The 12,108-nt window shown below is 41.5% G+C and overlaps 2 protein-coding genes across 2 annotated transcripts in view; both read left to right on the top strand.

The window, feature by feature from the left end:
• cfap299 (cilia and flagella associated protein 299) overlaps positions 1-766 on the top strand; it is a 123,200-nt gene extending 122,434 nt beyond the window's left edge. Inside the window, exon 6 of the mRNA XM_037680154.1 lies at positions 674-766. Within this exon, the coding sequence (XP_037536082.1) occupies positions 674-766 (93 nt within the window). The remainder of the gene's footprint in view (positions 1-673) is intronic.
• Positions 767-8,476: 7,710 nt separating this feature from the next.
• Positions 8,477-12,108, top strand: part of bmp3 (bone morphogenetic protein 3) — an 11,601-nt gene continuing 7,969 nt past the window's right edge. Inside the window, exon 1 of the mRNA XM_037680153.1 lies at positions 8,477-8,757. Within this exon, the coding sequence (XP_037536081.1) occupies positions 8,481-8,757 (277 nt within the window). The 5' untranslated portion in view covers positions 8,477-8,480. The remainder of the gene's footprint in view (positions 8,758-12,108) is intronic.

Here is a 12,108-nt window from a genome sequence, read left to right as displayed (position 1 = left end):
TATGTATGTGTATATGTGTGTATATTTATGTATGTGTATATGTGTGTATATGTATGTATGTGTATATGTGTGTATATGTATGTATGTGTATATGTGTGTATATGTATGTATGTGTATATGTGTGTATATGTGTGTATATGTATGTATGTGTATATGTGTGTATATGTATGTATGTGTATATGTATGTATGTGTATATGTATGTATGTGTATATGTATGTATGTGTATATATATGTATGTATGTATGTGTATATATATGTATGTATGTATGTGTATATATGTATGTATGTATGTGTATATATGTATGTATGTGTATATATATGTATGTATGTGTATATATATGTATATGTATGTGTATATATATGTATATGTATGTTTGTGTATATATATGTATGTATGTGTATATATATACTAATGCATGAGGGGTGGGTGCTACTACTTTTGTTCTTTGTAACTTTTATATTTCAAATAATGTAACTATCTTTATATTTGTAAATAATACATGAAGTTCTCTTCATTTTCTTCAAAAACACCATTCTCTTTGAAATCTGCTTCAGCAAACTGACTATTTTTGTCTTCTTGTGCTACTTTTAGCTTTCAGCTAGCCTTTTGCTGCTCAGCAGAATAAGTCGTTGTTCTACTTTGGTCTGATTTGCCTCTTTGCTGTGTTTCAGTCTGGTCCAGGCGAGGCCCCCAGCAGGACGCTGCTGCAGTCGGACCTCTACATCCATGTTGTCCTCTTCGACCACCACGTCAGAGTGGTCTGAGCTGCCGACACACACGTGCATGCGGCGCATACCGGAGAGCAGAGGAGCCCTCTAATTTGACCGGGCTGCTGTCGGTGCACCATCATTTACAAACTGTTCCCTTCATATCAGGCATGCCATCTGGGTGGAGGTGCTGCTGTTTGAAAAGAAAAAGGCTTTAAAGTGAGGATCCCCAGAGGAAGGGGTGAACGGACTGGAGCGACAGCGGGGAGGTTTCTTTACTAACAGCCTGAAATTTGGACCTAAATTCCTTTCTGCTCCTTTTCACTTTGGTTTCCAGTGGTCACTCCTCGCGCCATCGGTTTCAGTCGGGGGGCAAGAACGTGCTCAGGGACCTCAGGCTCGTCCACCGTTTGGCCGAACATGTTTTGGGCTGTTTGTCTAAACAAATTAAAGGCGTAAGAGCTTTGAAAGATGATGGGGGTTGCTTTTATGTCCTCCCCCAGGCTGCGGTAGCTGCAATTGGACTGGAAGAGTGGGTAATGGGCTTAAAGCATTCCGCATGTTCCCAGATCTAAGGTGCACCGTGCAGGACTTCAAAGTGCTCTATCATTTACATATTAGTCAGTCACTGACATGCTTTAATGCTGCGCTGCTCTACAAATAATCTGCTGTTGGATTCCTTTTGAAATGGGAAGAAGTTTACGTTTTGCCTCTGCATCTGAACCAGATGGTGGGAATCAATCCCATAAATCCACGACAAACGACAAACTCTGCCGTTTCCTGTCACATGTCAGGTGGAGTCTTACAAGAACGAGGGAAACCTAACCAAAAGATGACATTTATATCAGTTTATTTTGATGTCAAATGAAGTTAAAGGCATAAAATTCTTACGGTCAGACCCAGACTGAGCCAAAGGAACGACCGACGTTGGAGACAAAACGTTGGAGCTGGCATCAGATGTTTATCAGATGTTTTGTTGACAGCACGGCCTGCAGGCACAAACTCTGTTCCTAATGTTTTAAAAACCATGTTTTGGTGTAAAATCCTTTTGTAACTCGTTGACTATTGGAACATGACAATGAACCATGACACTTCAGTACATCATTTAGTTAAAAAAAAGTTTCTAAAAATAACAAAAAGCCATTTATCTACATTTGACGTTATCACTTTTAGAGCGGAGACAAACTAGAGAACACAAGCCTGTGACTTATTTGTGCTGCTGATTATCCATGCTGCTGATTATCCATGCTGCTGATTATTCGTGCTGCTATATTCCTTCGTACCCATCTGTTCACCACAGACTCGTGTTCGGGCTTCTGTTACGCCGCATTGGTTTACATTATTAGTGTTTAGCGTATATCTTAGTGTATATCTTAGATCCTTATTTACTGTTTCTTTTTATTCTTTATAGTTTGCTAATTTTAGGTGTAACTGGGACCCTGTGTACATAACTTCATTCCACCTCATGTACCACATGTAATGCAAATGACAATAAAGTTGACTTGAACTTGAACTTGAACTCTTGTGCTGATCCCTAGCCTGGGTAAATGGTGACGGTTGTTTCAGGAAGGGCATCCGACGTAAAACACTTTTGCCAAAACCATAATGCGAGTTCATCAAAGCGACACCATACCAGATCGGTCGGGGCCCGGGTTAACAACGACCGCCACCGGTGCTGTTGACAAACAGGGTGCCGGAGGAAGTTGTGCTACTGTTAGTCAAAAACCATGAGGAGAGAAACGTGTCAGGAAAGAGAGAAGAGGAAAGTTAAGAATGTAGGACTGAGGGTTGCAACTCTAAATGTGGGAACAATGACAGGCAAATGTAGAGAGTTGGCTGGCATGATGCAGAGAAGGAAGGTAGATGTTTTATGTGCCCAAGAAGAAGACGACTTTTAGTGTGAAGAGACTGAGGGAAAACCAACAACTCCAGGAGGTTCCTTTCAACAACATTACTGTCATAAAGTTTGTTGCAGGTCTAAACTTTACACGGCTGCAGGGCACGGTTTGTAGGCGCTGGACTCAAGAATGCTGTAATAAAAAGCAGACGTGGTGGCAACTACAAACTAAATGACTTGAGGAAAGCACACAGGAGAACAGGACATGGCATGAAAAAACACAATGCTCAGCTGAAGATGGAGTGTAGACTGAAGGCCTTCATTGACGTGAGTTAAAGATGGAGTCAGAGGAGCAGAACCCAATGTAAGGATCACAAAACCAAAAGAGCTGACGATAAACAACAACAAAAATATCCAAAAATCCCACATTCTGACACCAGAACACAAAATGTTTTTTCTGTTGGGTGACTTGTGACGGATTTGAATCTGCAAACAGTCCAACTTATAGAAAATCGTATTTGCTTCATGACTTAAGGTCAAACTATAATATCAAGCTAGCACAGTCCAACATTCAACCTTTATTTATACAGGTTAGTCTCAATGAGCCTCAAGGACTCATTTACAAGAGAGACCTGTAAGAAATGCATTAATTAGAAATGTATATATTTATAAATATATTAAATGTGTACATTAATGTATGTATTTATGTAGAAATGTATTAAGGTTCTAAAATGCACAGGGTGAGCTGAACCTAACATCTTAGACCACTTCCCTTCATTATGTCTTCTAATGAAGCTGTAGAGACTTCCTGTCTCAGCTTGCCTCCATATTTGAGCTGCGAGAAGTTTTCTCGATTCAGTAGAGACCATTTCCATCAAAACCATCTGAGAACGATGTGCAAACTCAGTCACTTTCACCTGACTGTGATGGTAAAGACAGGAGACAGAACTGGAAGTGGCAGAAATTAAGATGTTGAGGTTCTCCTTAGGAGAGACAAGTGACGAGATTAGGAATGAGGTCATCAGAGGCACAACACATGTTGAACAACTGGGAGATAAAGTTAGAGACCAGACTGAGATGGTTTGGACATGTCCAGAGGAGGGACAGTAGGTATATTGGTAGAAGGATGTTAGAAATGCAGCTGCCAGGAAAAAGACAAAGAGGAGATATCTGGATGCAGTTAGACAGGACATGGTAGTTGGAGTGAGGACAGAGGACGCAGAGGACAGAGATGTAGGTGGAGGACTCGCTGTGGAGACCCCTGAAGAGGGAAAAGCCGAAAGAAGAAGAATAAGATTAATTTGCGTTGGTCTTTCCAGCTGCATCTGTTCTTATTTTGCACTGAAACTGATTCTTCTCGTCTTTGAAGGGGAACCATTAGACGGATCCAGCCAGCTCCGTCTGGAAGCAGCTGTCCAATAAAAACTGTACAGCAGATGTTCAACAAGTTGTGTCTTTGTGTTTCTTGATCCAAACAAACAAAAAGTCGTTTAGTATATGGATTTCTTACAGTAGCTTAGTATGTTTCAATCCTTTCATCAATCCCTCCACAACAAAACAAACTGAAGGAGTTTATTTTTCAACCTGCTGGACTCACTCTGTAGCTGCTGTTTCTGGTTTCAGGTCCCTCCAACCAGAACGTCACGAGTTTATTCTGACGAGCATCTAGCTGTGGCCCGGGCCATCTTGACACCATCGGCTGCATCTGTTTGCTTGTTTTGACTGAACTGGCTTCTTATTGAAACAACGTGTGGCGGCTCCAAGGCTTTCGGTTCCAGGGAACCAGGGTCTGGTTTTGGGTTGTCTTTGTCCATGTGGTTCTTTATGTCTTTGGGTGTGGGTGTTTAAAAACACAGATCGATCTGGACCTGTGACAAGTGCATGTTGGTGAAAGAAGGAAGGAATTATAAAAAGCAACATCATGGTCGCAGAGGAGGGGCGTTTTAAAACTCTTAAGTCAATGTGCTTTTTGTTCTGGAGAAAAGTCCACGCTCCTCCAGTTCTAAGGTTTTATGGACCAGGACATGATGCAATGTTCTGGTCTTTACCGGTTCTAAAGTTATCCAAGTGTAACTTCAAAAGAAAAATCTGCACAGCTGATCCCACATGTCATCATTTATTGAACTAACAAATATAAAAGCTGTGAGTAAAACTGGTTCCAGCCTTGATCCACAGGATCTCAGAGGTTCAGGATCAGCCAGGAGCCGCTGATCGTCAGCACCAGGACCACCTCCGTTTGGAGCATACAGGTGTGTGCTAACACACCAAGACGGAAAGACATCAGCAATGACCTTAGTGAAGCAACTGTTGCTGCCTGTCCATCTGGGAAAGGTCAAAGGTCATCAGGAGTCCATCATTTTGCAGACAGAATGAATTCTCACAAGTGGAAAACATTTAAGACAATCTTCACAAGACAACGTCCCAGAAAATTTACCCCAAAGGTCAGACTGTGCAATGCTTAGACAAATGTGCTCCACCTCAGACTCTAGCAGCAGTTAGCAGGTTAAAGGTCAAAGGTCATGGCCTCTCTAAAAACAACATGGCAGCACAATTTAGCTTTGGAAAGTTTTACCTGAAGGAACCACAAGACTTCTGGAACAATACCGGATGTTTACCCAGAATGCACTGCAGCAAACACCTCATGCAAACTGTCAGCACGGTGGTGGAGGGATGATGGTTTGGGCTCCTTTGGTCACTGAGTGGACCAAGAACTCCTCTGTAGACCAAAGGGTTGAGTCAATTTGTCCAACAGCTGTAGCTTGAACCAAACTGGGTCCAACAGAACCTTGATCCCAAACACAGCAGCTGATCTACAACTGAACGGGTCAGAGAAAAAGAATCGAGGTGCTGCAACGGTTCGGTCAAGATCCAGAACCTGAACCTGACTGAAATGCTATGGTGGAACCTTAGCTGAACAGAACCCTCAGTGATGGAAAAAAGAGTGGGCCAGAACTCCTCCACAACCACGAAGGAGACCCAAAGTTATTTTAAACCCACTGAGAGTTTCTGCTCTTCCAGGAGGTTCTACCAGCTGGCAGGTTTTACTCACACCTGAAAGATTTAGTTTTTCTTTTTTTAAATACACTGGACAGAAATATAAACGAAACACTTTAGTTGTTGCTTCAACTGAACTCAAAGATCTAAAACTTTTTCTACGTACACAAAAATCATTTTTCTCTCCAAATATTCTTCACAACTGTGTGTAAATCTGTGAGCACTTTGTCGAGACAGTCCATCCACCTCACAGGTGTGGCATATGAAGATGCTGATTGGACAGGATGATTATTGCACAGGTGTGCTTTAGGCTGCCCACAATAAAAGGCCACTGTGACATGTGCAGTTTAACCACACAGCACAATGACTCAGATGTCAGAGGGTACAGTTGGCATGCTGACTGCATGTCCACCAGAGAACTGAACGTTCATTACTCTACCATGAGCTGTCGTCAAATTTCAGAGAATTTGTCAGAACATCCAACCGGCCTCACCATAGACTGCATGTAACTACACCAGCCCAGGACCTCCACATCCAGCATCTTCACCTACAAGATGGTCTGAGACCAGTCCCCCCAGACCCCCTCAATACAGTAAAACTGCACATTTTAGAGCAGCCTTTTATTGTGGGCAGCCTAAGGCACATCTGTGTTATAATCCTGTTTTCTAATCTGAAAGGGTGGACTTTCTATTTCCCATATTATTTTTATTTACTTCATTCAAAACAGAAGATGTGCTTTTAAATTGTAGTTTTAAATTTCAACAGATGTTCCAAAACTGTTGCAGATATTTATTATTGTTGTCATGTTTTTTTTAATTTAATAATTTAAAAGCATCACCATGACCCACTCCGATTATTTGTCTGTAAATAATGATTCTGCAGTAAAACTGAAGTTTAATGGTTATAGTTTCCTTCATTTCTTTTATTGGCCTTTAAAGCTGTTGGAGTTTTCACTGAGTCGTGCTTTTATTAGTTCTGCGCGCTGACTTCTCTCTAACATCCAACATGATCAGAGGTTTCACTCAAACTGAGCTTCAAATAAAGAAATCCTTCATCGTAACAAACTCTGACATTTTTTGAACCACAGAAAAATTCTGCATCAAACTCAACACAGACGTAGAAAAATGGATTTACTTATTACTCAAAGCTGTTTTAATTGATTTAGTATTTCATCATTTTGTGTTTTTACGTTTTCTTTTGATGCTTTTAATTACATTTTGTTAGTGGTTTTTTTTTTTAATTACTGCAATTGATTTTATTGTTAAGAACTTTAACAGCTGCTGTTTTTAAATGTGCTTTATAAATAAATTTGACTTGACTCAATATTAAGCTGCTGAAATGTTGTGTTGGCTGTAAAATTTATATAATTTCAATAAATATGTGGATAAATCATGAGGATGATGAAAGTTCTGAGGTCATTAACAGATATCTGAACATAAATCCCACCCAGAATATTATTTTTAATGTAAAATTAGTGTTTTTATTTGTTTGAACATTTTGCTTTAAATACGTTTACTCCATTTGAATTTTTATTTTTGTTCACTTGACATCATTTTAGCTAGAGTTTTCAGTGTTTAGAGAGTTGTAAAATAAAGATGAAACCTTAAAACAGATAAATAACTTTTTTCAGTGAAAGATTTAAATTTTTGCAGCTCATCCTGAGAGACCAGTCAGAAGAGAGATGGGTGAAAAAAGTGGATCAGTGATGAGTAAAATCTCAAGAAAGTGAATGATTCCCTTTAAAATAATTTTTGAATCTGATGAAAGGATGAACGAAAATCTGAAATTGTTTGAGCTGATAATCGACAAGCAGACCTGAACAGTCTAAATGTTTCTGCTACAAAAACAGTTATTAAGACTGCAGCTGTCAACAACTCAGTGTAAAGTTAATAAAGTTTCAATCATTGAGAAACTAAAGAAGGGCACCTGTCAGTTCTTACAGGATGAGATGGATGTTCTAGAACATCTTATCAGTTTTTTTTTAATATTCATTTTAATATAATAAATGTTTTCCCTTCACACTGCTGTGAGATGATGGAGGGGTTACCTCCACCCTGTGCTCTATGAAGATGGCATGCTAATATTATTGCCATCAGATGGCCAAGGGTGGGGAAATGCCCTAATCATTTCCTCCCGAGCGCCCCTGAAAGAGGAGCAGTGGCGGTGCGGGGGGGTCAGAACCCCGCCTGACGGGCTGTTTTGCGGGAGGGGGTGCACAGCAGCATCCGGATCAGACCGTGCTGGTCCAGGATGTGTGTGCTTAACTCCATTGACCTAAACAAAACAGCGAAGAAAGCCCTTAAAGCCGCCAATAAGCCGCTCCTTTCAGACGGGACGCGCAGAATTTACGCACGGAGAGGCTGCTCTGAGGCAGCAGCTCAGGTGCTCACATTCATCCGCGGAGTGTCCACCTTCCTCGAATCATTTATTTTTGATTCATCTGCTTCAGCCCAGCTGATAAAACAGCCTCCTCCTCCTGCTCCTGATAACGAGATAATTCGTCCCCAGGCCGAACGTGCGTAAAAGTTTTCGAACAGGAAACTCCCTCCCTCTCTGAGCGCGCGTGCGTGGGCGCGCGTGTGGAAAGGAGAGGAATACTCAGCTGGTCCCTCAAGCCCTATAATACCAAGCACAACATGCTTTACCTTCACTGAAAGCTGAGCCGGGGACTGTTGGAGCTGAAGGTTCTGCAGAGGCGCAGCTCTCCTCCTGTCTGTTCTCTCACGCACGAATTGTCTTTTACTCGTTACCTGTTTCGTTTTTAGAGCCAATCCAAAGCCCAGAGAACGCGTGGACAGCAGTTTTTGTGACTCGTGTCAACGCTGATGGACGGCTTTGGGCTCCTCTGGTGATGAGATGTGTTTTTGGAAATAAGGGACACTTCTGGCGGCGTGAAAACTTGTCCCTTTGTCCCACAGCTCCCCTCACTTGGTCTCAGCCATGGCTCCGTGCTCTCGGTTTGCGCTCGTGCTGCTTTACGGGTGGACTTATCTGTGCCTGGGACTCAGCGCGATGCTGAAGACGGACAATTTCCCCGAGAGACGAAAGGTGGATTTTACGCATTCAGTGGATAAAAAGTCCACGAGCCGGGAAGAGCAGGACGCGCTTTTACAGGATACAATGACGGAACACATGCAGATGCTTTACGCCAAGTACAACCGCGCTGGGTTTCCGTTCAGGGACGGCAACACTGTCCGCAGCTTCAAGGCGCACTGGGGTACGTCTCCAAACTTTTACGCATTTTAACACCACAACAAGTGGCAGGGGTGGCGCACGCGGACTTCCTGCTTTGTAGATGTTTAAAGTGTTTAAAGCTCTTTTGGTAGCACCTCATTTGACACTTAGCTTGAAATATGTGCACTTCGCCGCGCAGTGTGCCGCACGCGTGCGTAATTTGGGCAGTTCGGTCCAACGTTGTTCTTTAAGGTGTTGGAAATGTTTCTATCTTGGCTGAAAACTTAACGCAACAGAGTTATTCGGAACCTGTTGTGGGTTTGTGCAGCCTGAAGTTGAACACCTGTTGATCCAGATGTGATCAACCCGCGGCACGAGCAGAAGTCAGTGCCGAACCTTTTTACCCAAACATCGTTTTGTCGATTTTCACTTTTTTTTTTTTTCACATGAAGCAGATTTTTGGCCCGGGTCGTCCTGCCTGTGTCCTAACAGAACTGGACTTTCACCTCCAAACCGTTTCTCGACGGAAACTTTCATCTTCTGTAGTCCAGATTCTGTGAGTAGCTTGGCGGTGAGCTGCTCGGTTTGTTAGGTTGTAGCCTGCTGCCTCCTGTCGCCAGGTCGCTGCATGTTGCAGCAGTTCAAGGATAATTCCACCTTCAGCACGTTTATGATTCTTTTTCTTCACGTTTCAAAGTTTTTCTGATCCTGTAGAAGTTTTGATTTTGTGTGCGCGCACTGGAGATTACTGTGTAGTAGTTATGTGGACTCTTCGGGTTTTGGGGGTTGTGCTGAGTATTTATGAGCAGTCAGTATCTTTTCTGTCACAACAATCAGAGCTCAGTTTGGAGATTCATGGAAAATTCTCATGGAGGTTCCAGAGTATTTTTACCGTCTTAAAGGAGTTTAAACTCCACTGAACGCTTTAATCAATATTTTCACATCTTATCTCTTTTGCATGACTTTGGTGCTATTTTCGCATCCAATCGTTGGATCCTGCAGCTTAAGTTGAATCATTTTGTCACAGAATATTCTGCTTTGTAAAGATATCTCATGTTTTCTCAGCAGTTCCCTGTGCCTCCCCTTCTCATTATTTATTGTTTTACAGTCGATGTTTTAGGGTTAACTGTGGAATAGCTGAAGTAAGTCTTGTGCTAAATAAGTTTTAGCCAATCAGAGGAAGAATACCGTATTTTCTGCCGTACACGTCACACCGCTGCATCAGTCCAAATATGTCTAATAAATGTGGAAAAGTCCATAAATATGTCACATCTATTATGTGTCACCGCTGGCAACCAGGAAATGTGGGCCGGTGTTGTGCCAAAAATCTAATTGCTGCCATAGTGGCTGTGGGAGTGTGCACAAGAGGACTTTAGCAAGAATTTAACGAGATTAACACTTAAAAACAATTATTTGTTTGCTCAAAATTATAGTAAAGGTGTGACTCAGTCTAGCTTTTACTTAATAAAAGGACTTCAACGGTGAAATTAGCTGCATTTCTCTGGGGCAGCGCAGCAAAATGAAGCTGATTTGACGGTTTCTCCAGGCGATCTGGACGAAGGTGACAGTCTGTGGCTAGCCGACTGTGTCATTAATAGCCACTTTTACCTATTACATGACACACCGGCATGCTATACTACTTGAGTGCCATCTAGTGGCTGAAAATGGTAGTGTTCAATATTTTCAGTCAGAATGAATGAAAACGGTCATATCTCAGCAAAAAATTGGTTTATAAATATGAGAAAAAATTCATAAATACGTCGCTTCAGCGTATAAGTTCCAGGGCATGTAAATTATGCAACGAAACATGACTTATAGGCCGAAAATTATGGTACTATAAAATTAATGAAGCATATCAGAGTTCAGTTAGGAGATAAAAAGGGTTTGAGTGTTCAGACTTTCAGCCTTTTCAGGAGTTGATTTTTCTGATTTCTCAAGATAACTAAAGTTAGTTTGGTCTTCTTTTCAGAGGGTGACATGTTGTCCTGACATCATGTGGAGAAAACGGGTCGTTCTTATGTTTCACATCTGTTAGCCTCACTGTCAGAATTAAACATGATCTATAGCAGTAAGTTAAGTCATGCGCGTGCACGGCTCTATGGTGTGAAGCTTTCAGCTGGAATCAGTTACCCGTACGATAACTGATCGTTTGAATGGAAGGAATCCTTTTGTTCTCTGTGGTTTGAAATAAAATCTGGTTTTCACAAGAAAACAGAATTACTAAATTAACCTGAGGTCATGTATTGAAAATAAAACATTATGGCCTTTCTGGTTTTTGTATTTGGAAGTTTTGAGGAAGGTTTTCGTTTTTTATTATGGTCCTAATTTGAAACTGAAACTGGACCTGCTCCGATGAACTGTTTCCTGAACTTCAACATGAAAAAGGAGTTCAGCTGCAGGAAAGATACTGACTTCTTACATCACACAGATCCGTTCAAATTAGTTTCTACTTGTATCTAAATGCCCAAAAAGAGTGTTTAAAATGTATTTTTATTACTTTCTTTAAAGTTACATTGTTTATATGATGTCATAGTTTTGGAAGCTTCTGATAGATTAGCTGACAGCATTTGGATTAAATGGGGGTGCACCTCGAGCAACACTGCATCTTTCTGGGACATCTTGGAAAAATCCAAAGGAATCAGCCAAGCAATCAAGAAGAGAAGTGTCCATGTCCACAACTCTGGTTCCTTTTAGTGTCCAATGTCCAGATGCCTGAAGGTTCATATGGGAATGTCCTGCCATCATGCTGCTAAGAGAAGAAATGGATTTTGTGTTCCAGAGATGACATTTTTTGTTTTTTTGGTGCAAAATGTGCACATTAACCTAAAACAAAAGCTTGTGCAGATGCTGCTGACGCTGATCAGAGTCCTTGTCCACCGTCAAACTCTGGAGAGACATCAGTCGTCTGTTGAAACTAAAGAGAAACTGGTTGACCACAATGACCATCGTTACTGGTGGAGGAAAAAGACAAAAGCTTGAAAGCCTGAGAACACCACCCCAGCCGACATCTGAGGGTGGCAGCGTCTTGTTGTTGGGTGGGTTTACAGCAGAATGGACTGGTACACTTCATAAAACAAATGGCACCATGAGAACATTATGAAGAAAAGTAAAGGAACACCTGAGAACATTAGCCAGGACGTTGAAGTTTGTGTACAAAAGTGTTTTTACAATGGACAACCAAAGTAGTGACAAAGAGCAGTGAAGACGCTACCAACACACCATCTTCATAAAGCACTCTACTACACACACATTTATACAGCACTCTACTACACACACATTTATACAGCGCTCTACTACACACATTTATACAGCACTCTACTAAACACACATTTATACAGTACTCTACTACACACACATTTATACAGCGCTCTACTACACACATTTATACAGCACT

The sequence above is a fragment of the Nematolebias whitei genome, chromosome 8, assembly GCF_014905685.2.
Source record: "Nematolebias whitei isolate Nwh7 chromosome 8, NemWhi1, whole genome shotgun sequence".
Lineage (NCBI taxonomy): Eukaryota > Metazoa > Chordata > Actinopteri > Cyprinodontiformes > Rivulidae > Nematolebias > Nematolebias whitei.
Note: the sequence above shows the minus strand (reverse complement) of the source record. Positions and strands in the feature narration are given on the sequence as shown.